General features: G+C 40.4%; 1 protein-coding gene across 1 annotated transcript in view; it reads right to left on the bottom strand.

The window, feature by feature from the left end:
- Positions 1-870: 870 nt before the first annotated feature.
- Positions 871-19,347, bottom strand: part of LOC117516466 (scavenger receptor cysteine-rich domain-containing group B protein) — a 42,353-nt gene continuing 23,876 nt past the window's right edge. Inside the window, exons 5-9 of the mRNA XM_034177381.1 lie at positions 15,089-15,163; positions 14,829-14,894; positions 14,421-14,735; positions 1,777-1,860; positions 871-1,671 (exon numbers count right to left, since the gene is read on the bottom strand). Of these exons, the coding sequence (XP_034033272.1) occupies positions 1,355-1,671; positions 1,777-1,860; positions 14,421-14,735; positions 14,829-14,894; positions 15,089-15,163 (857 nt within the window). The 3' untranslated portion in view covers positions 871-1,354. The remainder of the gene's footprint in view (positions 1,672-1,776; positions 1,861-14,420; positions 14,736-14,828; positions 14,895-15,088; positions 15,164-19,347) is intronic.

The raw sequence follows: 19,347 nt of genomic DNA, 5'->3' as shown, positions 1-19,347 counted from the left end.
GATCATTATTATTATTATTCGTTTAGTTCTATTTTGTCATTTGATTTTTAAATGGACCACAATGGAAATAAGTGTTTTCACTTTCTTGTGTTGTCCATGTATTTACAATTATATTATGTACTTACATTGAACTTACTAAATAAAATCAAGCACACACTCATGCTTTTAATATAATGACCCCCACCCCCCAAACTGGAATGGCAATGTAATTAGCAACGTTAACTAATATCTGTAGTTTATCCAAAAATATTAGTCCTATTTAATATTCTGTTTTGGCAGTGTTCATCCTTGACACAAAATACATAAGCATACCAAATGGCAGATGTAAGCTGTCCTCAGTTTGTCCATGATCAAAGTTATGCACACGCATGCACAGAGAGGTCTTTGTCTTTTCCGCATTCTGCCACAAGCAGGTGCTTCTATTTTTAGACACAAACAGAGATGGTGGCAGAAGACATCAAACACACCAAATGAAACCAATTGAACTATGAAAACAGTCTACTCCATGCAGATTTACCATAGAGTACCATACTGTGTTTATTCCTTCATAAACTGCTGCAAATAAAGTCCAAAAACATATTCAGTGGCAGCTTCACCATCAGAGAGCCTCGTCCACAATGACCACAAAAGACTCCAAGCTGTCACTGATTATAAAGGGGGCAACAGATGATATTAAGAACAGGGGTATGTAAACTTTTGATCAGGGTAATTTGGGTAGTTACTGTTACCATTTCTCATTATACAAAAACGTGAAAAAAAAACATTTTTTATCACTTGGAAATCATTATTTGTTAGGTTTATTTATATGCTGTTTACAAAACACAATAACAGTTTTTTTTTCTGTCCATGGAGAGTTATATTCACAAATAACATAGGCATGTAGTATCTTATTTTAACAGACTCTCAGATTGTTTCATATTAGTAAGGAACTGTCAAAACTGAAGTCCCTGTTTGAAAATTCCCTCTTTGTCCCTTATCTGCACATTTAATAATTACAGACGTCCCCAATTATACTTTAATCAACCAGCAGTTCACTATGAAATGGCAGCATGTATGTTCTTAGAAAATATTTGATTAAAAAATAAGGCACACAGTCAAAATGCTGTTTTTTTTACATTGTTTATATTATAAGAACGGTGTGCATTATATTATGTATAATATACATATTTATAAAGTGCTTAATAAAACATAGCTAGAATATGCAATATTCATATATTCTTACACGAGTTATTTTATGTGTTTTTGTGGTGCAGTAATCCGAGTGAAAGCTGTTATTTACATGAAGCATGAAAGTCCCTGGCTGATACGCCCGCCTCCGGCTTATGGTGGAGGTGGGAGTGTGGGTCTGTTGAAATCACGACAGTGAGCAGCTGACACCAGCGTCTTCAGAGTGGTCACAGTTGTGCACGTCCCAGCGTATATGGGAGCACTGCTGAAGCGAGGCCTCTGTACCGGTGCACTTCAGATTGTCCATCAGTATCATTCCTGTGCCACGCCCAAAGTGGGACGCTCCAAATGCAGCCGTGGCATCTCCGCAGCTGAGCTGACGGCACACGACCTCAGCATCAGGGAGGTCCCAAGCATCATCACACACCGTGCCCCATTCAGAATTCAGGAACATCTCCACCCGACCTTCACAGCGATGCTGCCCATCCACCAGTCTCAAAGCGCCTACAAAAACACCTCAAACTCAGTGCTTCAACCTCGAACATTAAGGTTTAAACCTTGAATGTTGTGCAGAACATACAGTTAGCACGGTGCAGAGTTGGGACGTACCTTCAGCCGGCTGTGTGGTTGTGGATATGGTTTCTGTCACTCTGACCTCTTGTCCAACTGACACAGTAATGCTAGGCTCTCGTACTGCAAGCAGAAATAAAAGCGGAAAATAAGAACAAAAGTATCATCAAGACTCTGTTGCAACAGCATAAGACTATTTTATTTTTATTTTTTTTGTGCTTCTAAAGTCACAGCACTGACTCAATTGTTTCCACACCAGGCAAATTTTGATCATATTGCTGATATTCATTCATTATTCCTCGGCCTCCTTTAGCAGTAACGGTACTTGTAATAAGTGTAGCTTATTCGTAGCTTTGGAGGCCAGGCTGGGCGAATTGGAGACTCGGCTCCGCACCGTGGAAAATTCTACAGCTAGCCAGGCCCCTGTAGTCGGTGCGGACCAAGGTAGCTTAGCCGCCGTTAGTTACCCCCTGGCAGATCCCGAGCAGTCGGGAAGGCAGGCTGACTGGGTGACTGTGAGGAGGAAGCGTAGCCCTAAACAGAAGCCCCGTGTACACCGCCAACCCGTTCACATCTCTAACCGTTTTTCCCCACTCGACGACACACCCGCCGAGGATCAAACTCTGGTTATTGGCGACTCTGTTTTGAGAAATGTGAAGTTAGCGACACCAGCAACCATAGTCAATTGTCTTCCGGGGGCCAGAGCAGGCGACATTGAAGGAAATTTGAAACTGCTGGCTAAGGCTAAGCGTAAATTTGGTAAGATTGTAATTCACGTCGGCAGTAATGACACCCGGTTACGCCAATCGGAGGTCACTAAAATTAACATTAAATCGGTGTGTAACTTTGCAAAACAATGTCGGACTCTGTAGTTTTCTCTGGGCCCCTCCCCAATCGGACCGGGAGTGACATGTTTAGCCGCATGTTCTCCTTGAATTGCTGGCTGTCTGAGTGGTGTCCAAAAAATGAGGTGGGCTTCTGGGGAAAACCTGGTCTTGTTAGGAGAGACGGCATCCATCCCACTTTGGATGGAGCAGCTCTCATTTCTAGAAATCTGGCCAATTTTCTTAAATCCTCCAAACTGTGACTATCCAGGGTTGGGACCAGGAAGCAGAGTTGTAGTCTTACACACCTCTCTGCAGCTTCTCTCCCCCTGCCATCCCCTCATTACCCCATCCCCGTAGAGACGGTGCCTGCTCCCAGACCACCAATAACCAGCAAAAATCTATTTAAGCATAAAAATTCAAAAAGAAAAAATAATATAGCACCTTCAACTGCACCACAGACTAAAACAGTTAAATGTGGTCTATTAAACATTAGGTCTCTCTCTTCTAAGTCCCTGTTGGTAAATGATATAATAATTGATCAACATATTGATTTATTCTGCCTAACAGAAACCTGGTTACAGCAGGATGAATATGTTAGTTTAAATGAGTCAACACCCCCGAGTCACACTAACTGTCAGAATGCTCGTAGCACGGGCCGGGGCGGAGGATTAGCAGCAATCTTCCATTCCAGCTTATTAATTCATCAAAAACCCAGACAGAGCTTTAATTCATTTGAAAGCTTGTCTCTTAGTCTTGTCCATCCAAATTGGAAGTCCCAAAAGCCAGTTTTATTTGTTATTATCTATCGTCCACATGGTCGTTACTGTGATTTTCTCTGTGAATTTTCAGACCTTTTGTCTGACTTAGTGCTTAGCTCAGATAAGATAATTATAGTGGGCGATTTTAACATCCACACAGATGCTGAGAATGACAGCCTCAACACTGCATTTAATCTATTATTAGACTCTATTGGCTTTGCTCAAAAAGTAAATGAGTCCACCCACCACTTTAATCATATCTTAGATCTTGTTCTGACTTATGGTATGGAAATAGAAGACTTAACAGTATTCCCTGAAAACTACCTTCTGTCTGATCATTTCTTAATAACATTTACATTTACTCTGATGGACTACCCAGCAGTGGGGAATAAGTTTCATTACACTAGAAGTCTTTCAGAAAGCGCTGTAACTAGGTTTAAGGATATGATTCCTTCTTTATGTTCTCTAATGCCATATACCAACACAGTGCAGAGTAGCTACCTAAACTCTGTAAGGGAGATAGAGTATCTCATCAATAGTTTTACATCCTCATTGAAGACAACTTTGGATGCTGTAGCTCCTCTGAAAAAGAGAGCTTTAAATCAGAAGTGTCTGACTCCGTGGTATAACTCACAAACTCGTAGCTTAAAGCAGGGAGAGGAAATGGCGTCTCACTAATTTAGAAGATCTTCACTTAGCCTGGAAAAAGAGTCTGTTGCGCTATAAAAAAGCCCTCCGTAAAGCTAGGACATCTTTCTACTCATCACTAATTGAAGAAAATAAGAACAACCCCAGGTTTCTTTTCAGCACTGTAGCCAGGCTGACAAAGAGTCAGAGCTCTATTGAGCTGAATATTCCATTAACTTTAACTAGTAATGACTTCATGACTTTCTTTGCTAACAAAATTTTAACTATTAGAGAAAAAATTACTCATAACCATCCCAAAGACGTATCGTTATCTTTGGCTGCTTTCAGTGATGCCGGTATTTGGTTAGACTCTTTCTCTCCGATTGTTCTGTCTGAGTTATTTTCATTAGTTACTTCATCCAAACCATCAACATGTTTATTAGACCCCATTCCTACCAGGCTGCTCAAGGAAGCCCTACCATTATTTAATGCTTCGATCTTAAATATGATCAATCTATCTTTGTTAGTTGGCTATGTACCACAGGCTTTTAAGGTGGCAGTAATTAAACCATTACTTAAAAAGCCATCACTTGACCCAGCTATCTTAGCTAATTATAGGCCAATCTCCAACCTTCCTTTTCTCTCAAAAATTCTTGAAAGGGTAGTTGTAAAACAGCTAACTGATCATCTGCAGAGGAATGGTCTATTTGAAGAGTTTCAGTCAGGTTTTAGAATTCATCATAGTACAGAAACAGCATTAGTGAAGGTTACAAATGATCTTCTTATGGCCTCGGACAGTGGACTCATCTCTGTGCTTGTTCTGTTAGACCTCAGTGCTGCTTTTGATACTGTTGACCATAAAATTTTATTACAGAGATTAGAGCATGCCATAGGTATTAAAGGCACTGCGCTGCGGTGGTTTGAATCATATTTGTCTAATAGATTACAATTTGTTCATGTAAATGGGGAATCTTCTTCACAGACTAAAGTTAATTATGGAGTTCCACAAGGTTCTGTGCTAGGACCAATTTTATTCACTTTATACATGCTTCCCTTAGGCAGTATTATTAGACGGTATTGCTTAAATTTTCATTGTTACGCAGATGATACCCAGCTTTATCTATCCATGAAGCCAGAGGACACACACCAATTAGCTAAACTGCAGGATTGTCTTACAGACATAAAGACATGGATGACCTCTAATTTCCTGCTTTTAAACTCAGATAAATCTGAAGTTATTGTACTTGGCCCCACAAATCTTAGAAACATGGTGTCTAACCAGATCCTTACTCTGGATGGCATTACCCTGACCTCTAGTAATACTGTGAGAAATCTTGGAGTCATTTTTGATCAGGATATGTCATTCAAAGCGCATATTAAACAAATATGTAGGACTGCTTTTTTGCATTTACGCAATATCTCTAAAATCAGAAAGGTCTTGTCTCAGAGTGATGCTGAAAAACTAATTCATGCATTTATTTCCTCTAGGCTGGACTATTGTAATTCATTATTATCAGGTTGTCCTAAAAGTTCCCTAAAAAGCCTTCAGTTAATTCAAAATGCTGCAGCTAGAGTACTGACGGGGACTAGAAGGAGAGAGCATATCTCACCCATATTGGCCTCTCTTCATTGGCTTCCTGTTAATTCTAGAATAGAATTTAAAATTCTTCTTCTTACTTATAAGGTTTTGAATGATCAGGTCCCATCTTATCTTGGGGACCTCGTAGTACCATATCACCCCAATAGAGCGCTTCGCTCTCAGACTGCAGGCTTACTTGTAGTTCCTAGGGTTTGTAAGAGTAGAATGGGAGGCAGAGCCTTCAGCTTTCAGGCTCCTCTCCTGTGGAACCAGCTCCCAATTCAGATCAGGGAGACAGACACCCTCTCTACTTTTAAGATTAGGCTTAAAACTTTCCTTTTTGCTAAAGCTTATAGTTAGGGCTGGATCAGGTGACCCTGAACCATCCCTTAGTTATGCTGCTATAGACGTAGACTGCTGGGGGGTTCCCATGATGCACTGTTTCTTTCTCTTTTTGCTCTGTATGCACCACTCTGCATTTAATCATTAGTGATCGATCTCTGCTCCCCTCCACAGCATGTCTTTTTCCTGGTTCTCTCCCTCAGCCCCAACCAGTCCCAGCAGAAGACTGCCCCTCCCTGAGCCTGGTTCTGCTGGAGGTTTCTTCCTGTTAAAAGGGAGTTTTTCCTTCCCACTGTAGCCAAGTGCTTGCTCACAGGGGGTCATTTTGACCGTTGGGGTTTTACATAACTATTGTATGGCCTTGCCTTACAATATAAAGCGCCTTGGGGCAACTGTTTGTTGTGATTTGGCGCTATATAAAAAAAAATTGATTGATTGATTGATTGATTATTTTTTTATTCTCTCTCACTCCAATGAAGGGTCACAGGGGGTTGGAGCCTATCCCAGCAGTCATAGGGCATGAGGCGGGGTACACCCTGGACACGACACCAGTCTACATGACTTTAGAGGTGAAAGGAAGCCGGAGTACCCGGAGGGAAGAAACCCACGAGAACATGCAAACTCCATGCAGAAAGACCTAGGTGGGAAGTGATCCCACAACTAATATATATATATATATATATATATATATATATATATACACGAGGTCTATTAGAAAAGCATCCTACCTTTTTATTTTTAAAAAAAACTATATGGATTTGATTCATATGTTTTTACGTCAACCAAGCTTGAACCTTCATGCGCATGCGTGAGTTTTTCCACGCCTGTCGGTGACGTCATTCGCCTGTGAGCACGCCTTGTGGGAGGAATGGTCCAGCCCCCTCGTCGGAATTTCATTGTCTGAGAAGTTGCTGAGAGACTGGCGCTGTGCTTCATCAAAATTTTTTCCAAAACTGTGAGGCACATCCGAGTGGACACCATTCGACAAATTAAGCTGGTTTTCGGTGAAAATTTTAACGGCTGATGAGAGATTTTGGATTGTTTCTATCGCTGTAAGGACTTCCCACGGAGCTGGACATCGCGCAGCGCTCCGAGGTGACGTCGTCATCCTGTTTCAAGCTGAAAACCTCCAAATTTAAGCCTCTGCTGACCCAGGACGTCGTGAGAGAACAGAGAACTTTCAGAAGAGGTCGGAATCAGCAGTTTATCGGACATTCCACTGTTAAAGGAGATTTTTTTAATGACAGACGTGCGGACGGATTGGTGCGTCGGCTCGCAGCCGGTGCAGCGCGCCCGCCACAGGAAAAACACCTCCGTGTTGATAACCATTCGTAAAATCCAGGTGGCTTTTGGTGGCTTTCAGTTGAGTATCTGAGAAATTGTTTAACAGCAGGGCATGTTCTAACTTGTCCTTCAGGCTTCCAACGGAGGTGTTTTTCCTGTGGCCGTTTTCAGCTTGAAACAGGATGACGACGTCGCCTCGGAGCGCTGCGCGACGTCTCGCTCCGTGGGAAGTCCTTACAGCGATAGAAACAATCCAAAATCTCTCATCAGCCGTTAAAATTTTCACCGAAAACCAGCTTAATTTGTCGAATGGTGTCCACTCGGATGTGCCTCACAGTTTTGGAAAAAATTTTGATGAAGCACAGCGCCAGTCTCTCAGCAACTTCTCAGACAACGGAATTCCGACGAGGGGGTTGGACCACTCCTCCCACAAGGCATGCTCACAGGCGAATAACGTCACCGACAGGCATGAAAAAACTCTCGCATGCCCACGAGGGTTCAAGCTTGGCTGATGTAATCACACGTGATTCAAATCCATATGGTTTTTCAAAAAATAATAAGGTCGGATACTTTTCTAATAGACCTCGTGTATATACATATACACATATATATATATATATATATATATATATATATATACACACACATACACACACACTTGTATATAGATAGCTAGATAGATGCTCTATCTATCTATCTATCTTATAATAGCCAAGTGTCCTCTGTGTGCCTGTATGCATACATGCGTGTGTATGGCTTCAATCATTGAGACACCTGGGAGAGGTGACATTGGCCGTTTAGGAAGCTTATGTATTTTGAGTCAGGGATGAACGCTGTGAAAACGTAAAGTTGATAGGACTAATACTTTGGGAGAAATTAGCAATATTAGCTAACCAGTGAACAATGGATGTTGTGCTGCAATACACCATGGAAGTTTTGGGTTTTGGAGTTTTAAATGTTGTTACTGTGGTTCATGTTAGTTTAACAGTGTTGTTAGTGTTATTGATTTATTATGTTTTTGTAGTTCAATTGGTTTTGTCAATTGTTATGTTGCTGTTATCATGAGTGAAATGTTTATTGCGTATGATGTCTTCCGCCACCGTCTCTGTTTGTGGGTGTGTCAAATTAAAAGCACATGCTTGCATCAGAATGCAGATAAGACAAAAAGTTCTGCACGTGTGCATGCATTTAACTTCGATAGTAGACAAATTGTGGAGAGCTGATATTTGCCGTTTGGTATGCTGATGTATATGGGTCAAGGATGAACGCCACCAAAATGCAAAGTTGATAGGACTAATATTTTTTGGAGAAACTACAGATATTAGCTAACAACACTGAAAAATATGATAATTACATTCTGGACCCACACACCATTCCAGCAGGGGGCAGTAAATCATCTATATATGAAGACCGTGCATGATTTTATTTTGTGAGTTCAATGTATGTACATAATATAATTGTAAATACATTAAAAATACACGGATGACACAAGAAAGTGAAAACACTTATTTCCATTGTGGTCCATTTAAAAATCAAATGACAAAATAGAAGTAATAATAAACAAGAGCAAACAGAGATTTCTGATGTCCACCAGTCCAGATCACCTCCAAAATTAATCAATGCCCTAATATCTGTGGTGCAAATTTGGTGAGAATCCATGAAGTAGTTTTGAAGTAATCCTTCAAAGCCTATATAAAGGGAAATCTTGATCCCCGCCAAAATTTAATGGATTCTTCCAGGTCCTAATATCTAGGTGTGGTGAAAATCCGTGCAGCAGTTTTGATGTAATCTTAATCTCATAATCTTACTAACAGACAGACAAATAAATAAATAAACGCTGATGATTTTATTACATCCTTGGTGGACGTAAATATAATAATAATAATTATTATTATAATAATAAGTGTATATATGATAACAAGAACCTATACAATACATTAAGACATTAAAAATAAACAGGAAATAAAACGGTTGAGTTCTTCTAAAAACTGTTGAGGTCTAAGGTTCTAAAAACATTCTGGAAACTTTGCATAATTTATTACCACCCTTGAAAAATGTCAGCTACCTATTTTATAAACACTACCCAATCTGGATCCCCCATGCTAATGTATATATAATGCTAAAGAACAAAATTATAAAATTCTAATCCAGTTACATTTGTTCCACAAATCTGATTGGTTAACTGTGTGAGAGTTCAAACCATAAAATATCGCACTGATGGTGGCAAAATATTAGACTGTTTCACGTTCGATGTACCCTGACCACGCGCGTTGCTACGCAGATGTCAATAATGGCACTGTCAGCTGAGAGTGAGAGAAATGGTGGAGCTACAACAAAAAAGTACTGATGTGGATTCTGATACAGAATTACTCAATGCAGTTGACGAGATGGAGAAATCTGTGGGTCTGCTCACAGAATTTCCAGTTTAGCATGAAGATGCTGTTGCTATGGTAAGCTTTGACGATTCAACCACACCCTTTGCCAATTTACAGAAAAATAAACTGTGCAAACAATGGAATTGGATTAGGATTGGAATAACCCCCTTGTATCTGATGATTTGCGGACATTAATGCTGGATTACGGTCACAAAATTCCGTAACGCCAACGCGTCGCCGGTAAAACTCAATTTGCAACCGTAAAATCCAGCATTGATGTCTGCAAAACATCAGACACAACAGGGTTATTCCCTAATTATAATGGTGTCAGTTCGGCCAAATAAATACTTTTTATGACTTAAATGGCAAATAATCAAGAGGGATTACGCCTTGAAAAAATAATGACTGTGTTTATATTGACATTTATACAATTATGGTCTTTAAAGTCATAGTAAACAAATATTCTTTTAGAAAACATTTAGATGGAAATTAGTCGATGGCTATAATCTGACTTATTTTCTTTCACTGTATGGTGATGTACATGAGCTTGCACTGTCCCTTCTCAAATAAATAATTATTATTATTAAATCTAAAAAAAAAATTAAATTAAATAATATCAAAGGTAAACAAATGGGATGCATTAGTATGGGCACGTTTTCATAGAGTAGTTCTCCAAAACTGAGTGACTGTGCAAGAAAAAGACTAGTGAGGGAAGCCACCAAGACACCCATGACAACCCTGAAGGAGTTATAGGCTTTTGTGGGTGTGACTGGAGAACCTGGACATAGTACATAGTTTTATCTGTTGCATCAGAACAGTTTAATGCTTGAGTGGAGCAGAAGAGGACTTTAACACAAGAAAAAAATCATATCCAGGTTTATGTGCCTTCTGATAAACTGTGGCTGAACAGAAAATTCTTCCCTGTTGTTCTCTGAGTGCGTTAATTGCTAGCACAACGTCTCATATTCCAGTGAAAGTTGATTATTTTTTTGTTGTAATTTTTCATATAAGGCGATACAACCACATTTAGAAAGACATGATGTAATTCAGTAAGACAGCAGTAAAGAGCCTAGCCTGAAGAAGCAGCACAGAGCTGAATCATCACTGGCATGGTGTCAACAATGACATAAAACATTAAGTTTGGGATTTATGAAAGCACAAGCCTCTTTTTTATTATTACAGTTACTGTGTGACTGCTTTAATAGCTACTAAGTTACATTTGTCTAATCCAATTCCTGCTTTGTCACAGCTGCTGGTTAAAAAACACCAGTAATAAATAATAATCATGATGCTTAGATGTCAATGGCACAGTGTTTTATGCGACCTCACACGAAGAATTCAGAGTTTTATTTTCTCACATCTTTGTGTGTGATTTAGCCACAAAGAAATGAAATTTGGCCTGCAGGCGTGCACGTGAAGCTGATGTGCACTGACTCATGCACTGTATATTTCATTCTCTCTGAGCTGTCTCCACCTCGCTGTAATTCACTCACACACATTGCAAAGAGACAGCTCAGCAGGATGGACTGGAGATGACCAGAGAGACAGGGGCTGTAAAATGTCTTGAACGGTGTGGGAGGGTCCGACAATGGGGCCAAGGTTTCATCCTGATACCTAACAGCAGCCAGGCTGCCGCTGTCTATTGTTATATTAGGGGAGCTACGACCACTACCTTTGCACCCCCTCCCCACAGGACTAAACCAAACCAACTTTTTTAGGTTCCTTAGATGACCCCAAAACACAATCAGGATGTTCCCAAAAATAAAAACTGGCCTCAAGCCAGTTATCCAAGATGGCGTCCAAGATGCCCACCCGGAAGCGAACATTTGCAAACATCAAACAAATGTTCATAGAATGTTTGTTTACTGTTCACTAAGTTTGTGAACGTTCATGTAATGTTTGTGACGTTTGTCTAATGTTTGCATGGAGGCGAAAATTTGTGAACATCAACTGAACATTCATAGAATGTTCATTTAATGTTCAGCAAGTTTGCGAACATTCATATAATGTTTGTGATGTTTGTCTAATGTTTGCATGGAAGCAAACATTAGACAAACATGGCCACCAAAATAGGGGTTGTTCACTAAAACACCTTTAGACAACATATAAACAACTTAAATATCACAGAGATTCAATGGGAAGACCATTGCAGGTCACAGCAAACTCATTTGTGCCTAAAGTAAATAAATTCATGGGTTTAAGATTCAAAATGGCATCCAAAATGGCCACCAATAGACCCTTATCATTGAATCTCTGTGATATTTAAGTTGTTTATATGTTGTTTAAAGGTGTTTTAGTGAAAAACCCTATTTTGGCGGCCATCTTGGATGCCATCTTGGATAACTGGCTTGAGGCCAGTTTTTATTTTTGGGAACATCCTGATTGTGTTTTGGGGTCATCTAAGGAACCTAAAAAATTTGGTTTGTTTAGTCCTGGGGGTGGGGGGTGCAAAGGTAGTGGCCGTAGCTCCCCTAGTATTACTAAAGTGAGAGAGAAACAGAATTTTGATTCTCCTGTATGTCTTGTACATATAGTAAATTGACAATAAATAATCTTTGAACAATCAAAAATGTACAAAGCATTCACGTTTCAAGTTATATAAAGTCATTTGAAGACAACTTTGGATGCTGTAGCTCCTCTGAAAAAGAGAGCTTTAAATCAGAAGTGTCTGACTCCGTGGTATAACTCACAAACTCGTAGCTTAAAGCAGATAACCCGTAAGTTGGAGAGGAAATGGCGTCTCACTAATTTAGAAGATCTTCACTTAGCCTGGAAAAAGAGTTTGTTGCTCTATAAGAAAGCCCTCCGTGAAGCTAGGACATCTTTCTACTCATCACTAATTGAAGAAAATAAGAACAACCCCAGGTTTCTTTTCAGCACTGTAGCCAGGCTGACAAAGAGTCAGAGCTCTATTGAGCTGAGTGTTCCATTAACTTTAACTAGTGATGACTTCATGACTTTCTTTGCTAACAAAATTTTGACTATTAGAGAAAAAATTATTCATAACCATCCCAAAGATGTATCGTTATCTTTGGCTGCTTTCAGTGATGCCGGTATTTGGTTAGACTCTTTCTCTCCGATTGTTCTGCCTGAGTTATTTTCATTAGTTACTTCATCCAAACCATCAACATGCTTATTAGACCCCATTCCTGCCAGGCTGCTCAAGGAAGTCCTACCATTATTTAATGCTTCGATCTTAAATATGATCAATCTATCTTTATTAGTTGGCTATGTACCACAGGCCTTTAAGGTGGCAGTAATTAAACCATTACTTAAAAAGCCATCACTTGACCCAGCTATCTTAGCTAATTATAGGCCAATCTCCAACCTTCCTTTTCTCTCAAAGATTCTTGAGAGGGTAGTTGTAAAACAGCTAACTGATCACCTGCAGAGGAATGGTCTATTTGAAGAGTTTCAGTCAGGTTTTAGAATTCATCATAGTACAGAAACAGCATTAGTGAAGGTTACAAATGATCTTCTTATGGCTTCGGACAGTGGACTTATCTCTGTGCTTGTTCTGTTGGACCTCAGTGCTGCTTTTGATACTGTTGACCATAAAATTTTATTACAGAGATTAGAGCATGTCATAGGTATTAAAGGCATTGCGCTGCGGTGGTTTGAATCATATTTGTCTAATAGATTACAGTTTGTTCATGTAAATGGGGAATCTTCTTCACAGACTAAAGTTAATTATGGAGTTCCACAAGGTTCTGTGCTAGGACCAATTTTATTCACTTTATACATGCTTCAAGAAGCACCTCCAAGGATTTCTACAGAAGGTGCCGTCATATTACCAACATGCCATACGCCATACAGTCTGACACACACCAGCACATCTCAATAAAAAAAGATTAAATGTTTTTGTGCTTCCTGGCAGTGGAATCTCAAGATCACATTCCAACTCTGGCTTTGATACCTCAAAGTATTGTTGAGATATGACTTCACTTCCTGTTTGGCAGCTTTGCCACCAAACTGTACTGTCACTGTACATCACTAAATAAAGAGTCAAGCACAGTTGGTGGGTTTGCTAGTGTCTCTATGTAGCTCTGGCGCATAGCTATGAAGGTAGGACTAAGTGAGGGTTCCGTGGGTCCTCTCTTGGAGAGAGCCTTTCTGGACCTGATATACAGAGTTGCGCTCAGTGTTTGTCAAAACTAACACCGTGTTGCTTTAAAATTGTTGTGGGAGTAAACAGTGCTGCTGAAGCTTGTTTTTAAGGGCAGATAATATGCACTTTTTCAACCAGATGACATACTGTAGCCCTGTGGGCGACTGGCGTCCTGTCCGGGGTGCACCCTGCATCACGCCCTATGACTGCTAGGATAGGCTCCAATGCTGTGCAGGAACACTATTGCAAGAACTATGAATTGTGCAAAATGATTTACGGTATAGGTGGGTGGTACAGTGGTGTCATAGACATCACTGGGGTTATTATGTGCCATGATATGTAGTGTGCAATACCAGCAACACCATGACAATATGCCAAGGAAAAATAGCAGATGAAATAATTAAAAATAATGCCAAATATCAATTAAACAAACATTTCAGCCAGGTGCAAACTTGCCCCCAGGTGTGAACTGGGCTGGGGGCTAAACCAAACCCTAACCATAACCGAGTTCTTAATCCAGGCGGAGTTCTCCTGTGGGCCAGGTTCTTGTTACCAGCTCTGATCAGCAATGCAGCCCTGCTGGGGCTGTGATCAGAGTCACGGAGATTATCTGTGTGACTATTCATGATTCAAAACTGAGTCAAAACTCCTCAAACACCTGGTCTAGAAAAAAAAAACTCTCCTTTCACCCCTGCTTGATACAGTTGTACTCATGCAGACACAGGTTTCTGTGTGCGCTGATGTGTGGTAAATATACATTCCATACACATTGTCAAGTCTTACATGAGCAGATGACGCCTGCGTCTTCGTGATGGCCGCAGTTGTGCTGAAACCAGCCCAGATTGAAGCAGTCACTCAGTTGAGGTTCGCTGCCATTACACTGCACGTTATCCAGCATGATTTGCCCTGAACCATAGCCAAAGAAGGCGTTCTGCGTGAAGGCGATAGCCGAGCCGCAGCCGAGCTGCCTGCACACCACGCGGGCGTTGTCCATGTCCCAGTCATCATCACAGACGGTCCCCCAAAGGTCTGCGTAGAAGACCTCTACGCGGCCCTGACAGCTAGTCTCGCCGTTCACTACACGAATGACTGGCCTGGCTGCAACAAAGCAGTTTTAAACAGGATCAAGAAGCATATTTTATAGGCAATCAGCCGTTTATATGTAAACTAGGACATGCTTAAAACTGTTACCATTTGTTTGGATGGCTGTGCTGAGAGTGGTGACACGCTGGGTAACTGGAACTGGAACATCTGTTACTGCAGGGAAACAACACCACCAGTTTATAATCCCCCAGTAACCCAGACATGAAAAGACAAGGACATGAGGAATGGCTCCCCCTTTTGGTCATTATACAAAGGTGCACCATTAAAAAAAATATGAACAAAACTCCAGTTCCTTTATTAAAGTTACCTTTTTCACTGACAGATAATTATCGAGTGTGTTCTCGTACCTTCAGTGATGTTTGTGATTGAAGGCTGTGTTGGGGCGGTTGTTTCATTTCTCACAGGAGCTGCAGTAGTGGATCCTTAAAATGAAAGTACTGAAGTGAAAAACTTGAAAAAAATCTTACGCCGAGGTCAAAGGTCTACTCTTCTATGACGTGCATTTCTGGCAGTGACTGAATAAAGACCAGCCCCACTGACAATGGATTTTGTTCCACTGGAACCAAACTTTTATCCAGATTTGTTTGTTGGTTTTGTTTGCTTTCCTTTTTACTTGAGGTCATCAAATATGGCCATCGGGTATTGCAAAGATTTTGTGTCCCTCCATTAGCTATACTAAAATACGAAATGGGGGTAAAATGTAACGAAATGGAGCAGACTGACCTAAACTGACTCAATTCAATTAAGTACTTTTATTATTTTTAAGCGAAATGGAACGAAATAGGTACTGATAATAACGAAACGTGGGTAAAACGTAGCGAAATGGAGCAGACTGACTCCAAATATGATTCAATTAAATACTTTTATTTAGGTTTTTAGTGAAATGGGGACTGATAATAACGAAATGGGGTAAAAGGTAACGAAATGGAGCAGACTGACCCATTGACTGACGTTTCATCTCTTGAACGCCAGATGGCGCACCTGCCCCTAGTACATGTACTGAGCGCATCTCACAGAAAAAAAATCCAAACAATTAAATAAAAGTACTTATTTGAAGTCAGTCTGGTTCACTCTGCTCCATTTCGTTACATTTTACCCTCATTTCGTGATTATCAGTCCCCATTTCGCTCCGTATGGCCCTCCGTCCATCTGTCCCTCCGTCTGTCCTCAGCGTAAGTAAGTCCAGTCCTATTACTGCCAGAATCTTCACAGTTAAATTCACAGGGAAAATTCCTGGGACACAGACCTTGAAGAAGCTCAATTTGACCTATTTTAAAAGGTATTTTAATAAGTTAAAAAGTCACATCTGTTCCGTTGTTTTTTTGTTTTTTTTTTGAGGGGCGGCAGTGACAGCCAATCAGAGTAGAGCGGCACCGTGACGTCAGTGGCTGGTTGCTAGCTGCAAACCTCTTTGTCATATATTATGTAAAAGCTGGCGAGAAATAAACAGTTCTAAAAATGCAAAACGCTGTTTTGTAACCTGATAACACCTCTGCAGTCATTTAAATGACATTACACAGATCTCAGCGTGCACGCTAACTCCCGTGAACTCAAAGCTAACTTCCGCTCTCGTCAAAAGCTCATGTATGCGCACACGCACGCCCTCTTGCAGACGCCGTTAAAACGTAAATAAAATATGATTGATAGATAGATAGATTGATTGATTTAGGCTTTATTAAACGTGTGCAAATTGTACAAAAAACAATAGGATCTTAACAATTAATGTATATAACAATTATATATATATATATATATATATATATATATATATATATATATATATATATATATTTTTTATTTTTTTTTTTTATTTTTTTTCAGTTAATTCAAAATGCTGCAGCTAGAGTACTGACAGGGACTAGAAGGAGAGAGCATATCTCACCCATATTGGCCTCTCTTCATTGGCTTCCTGTTAATTCTAGAATAGAATTTAAAATTCTTCTTCTTACTTATAAGGTTTTGAATAATCAGGTCCCATCTTATCTTAGGGACCTCATAGTACCATATCACCCCATTAGAGCGCTTCGCTCTCAGACTGCAGGCTTACTTGTAGTTCCTAGGGTTTGTAAGAGTAGAATGGGAGGCAGAGCCTTCAGCTTTCAGGCTCCTCTCCTGTGGAACCAGCTCCCAATTCAGATCAGGGAGACAGACACCCTCTCTACTTTTAAGATTAGGCTTAAAACTTTCCTTTTTGCTAAAGCTTATAGTTAGGGCTGGATCAGGTGACCCTGAACCATCCCTTAGTTATGCTGCTATAGACTTAGACTGCTGGGGGGTTCCCATGATGCACTGTTTCTTTCTCTTTTTGCTCTGTATGCACCACTCTGCATTTAATCATTAGTGATCGATCTCTGCTCCCCTCCACAGCATGTCTTTTTCCTGGTTCTCTCCCTCAGCCCCAACCAGTCCCAGCAGAAGACTGCCCCTCCCTGAGCCTGGTTCTGCTGGAGGTTTCTTCCTGTTAAAAGGGAGTTTTTCCTTCCCACTGTAGCCAAGTGCTTGCTCACAGGGGGTCGTTTTGACCGTTGGGGTTTTACATAATTATTGTATGGCTTTTGCCTTACAATATAAAGCGCCTTGGGGCAACTGTTTGTTGTGATTTGGCGCTATATAAAAAAATTGATTGATTGATTGATTGATTGATATATATATATATACTCAACAAAAATATAAACGCAACACTTTTGGTTTTGCTCCCATTTTGTATGAGATGAACTCAAAGATCTAAAACTTTTTCCACATACACAATATCACCATTTCCCTCAAATATTGTTCACAAACCAGTCTAAATCTGTGATAGTGAGCACTTCTCCTTTGCTGAGATAATCCATCCCACCTCACAGGTGTGCCATATCAAGATGCTGATTAGACACCATGATTAGTGCACAGGTGTGCCTTAGACTGCCCACAATAAAAGGCCACTCTGAAAGGTGCAGTTTTGTTTTATTGGGGGGGGATACCAGTCAGTATCTGGTGTGACCACCATTTGCCTCATGCAGTGCAACACATCTCCTTTGCATCATCCGTGAAGAGAACACCTCTCCAACGTGCCAAACGCCAGCGAATGTGAGCATTTGCCCACTCAAGTCGGTTACGACGACGAACTGGAGTCAGGTCGAGACCCCGATGAGGACGATGAGCATGCAGATGAGCTTCCCTGAGACGGTTTCTGACAGTTTGTGCAGAAATTCTTTGGTTATGCAAACCGATTGTTTCAGCAGCTGTCCGAGTGGCTGGTCTCAGACGATCTTGGAGGTAAACATGCTGGATGTGGAGGTCCTGGGCTGGTGTGGTTACACGTGGTCTGTGGTTGTGAGGCTGGTTGGATGTACTGCCAAATTCTCTGAAACGACTTTGGAGACGGCTTATGGTAGAGAAATGAACATTCAATACACGAGCAACAGCTCTGGTTGACATTCCTGCTGTCAGCATGCCAATTGCACGCTCCCTCAAATCTTGCGACATCTGTGGCATTGTGCTGTGTGATAAAACTGCACCTTTCAGAGTGGCCTTTTATTGTGGGCAGTCTAAGGCACACCTGTGCACTAATCATGGTGTCTAATCAGCATCTTGATATGGCACACCTGTGAGGTGGGATGGATTATCTCAGCAAAGGAGAAGTGCTCACTATCACAGATTTAGACTGGTTTATGAACAATATTTGAGAGAAATGGTGATATTGTGTATGTGGAAAAAGTTTTAGATCTTTGAGTTCATCTCATACAAAATGGGAGCAAAACCAAAAGTGTTGCGTTTATATTTTTGTTGAGTGTATATACAATTTGATCTGGGATAGCAATTAAACAACTGCAAATTATAAAGAAGACAATGCTCATATGGCCAAGGGTATTTTTAAAGCAGTGGTTCTCAAAGTAGGGGGCACGTTGTGGAATTTTGACTGAGGCAGGGTTTGTTGCTGTCAGATTTTTATGTATGCTGCTTCAGCTGCATTGGTTTTTATGACACACTAAGCAACCAGGACAGTTAAAATTCATTCATTCATTCAATTTATGCCCCTCATCCCAATCCAGGCAGCGGCAATAGATCAAGCAGCTCATCCCACATTTCCCTGTCTTCAGCCAAGTCTTCTAACTCTTCACGGGGGATCCTGGGGTGGTCCCAAATCCCATGACGTGAGAAATATAATCCCTCCAAGATAGTTAAAATAGTGAACAAAATATTGTTATAATATTTTTGTATTATATAATTTTGTCTTTGTTTTTGCAGTTTTTGAACAGCTTTTTGGCTGGAAACCTTGAGCTGTATCTGGCAACAGTGATGAAGCATGCTTGCACTGAGTACTACCATAACATACACAGGTTTCTGAGAAATAAAATAAAAAGTTTTAATTTAACAATATAAGGTACCTGATATCTGTCACTTTTAATAATTCCACTGTAAAAGCAATTTGTCACTTTATTTATTTATTGTTAAATAAGAAGTTGTAGTTTTATATAAATTACAGGGTTTAAAATAAATTTCAGTCAAGTTTGGAAACAACAGACGTGCATAGTGGGGGGGGGGGGGGGGTGTCTAAATATTATTATCAACAAAATGGGGGTTCTGCAGAAAGAGTTTGGGAGAGGTAAGGCCTGAGCTGAGTGTG

Source organism: Thalassophryne amazonica, chromosome 9 (genome assembly GCF_902500255.1).
Source record: "Thalassophryne amazonica chromosome 9, fThaAma1.1, whole genome shotgun sequence".
Taxonomy (NCBI): domain Eukaryota; kingdom Metazoa; phylum Chordata; class Actinopteri; order Batrachoidiformes; family Batrachoididae; genus Thalassophryne; species Thalassophryne amazonica.
The sequence above is the reverse complement of the archived record's forward strand: the minus strand, read 5'-3'. Positions and strand labels throughout refer to the sequence as shown.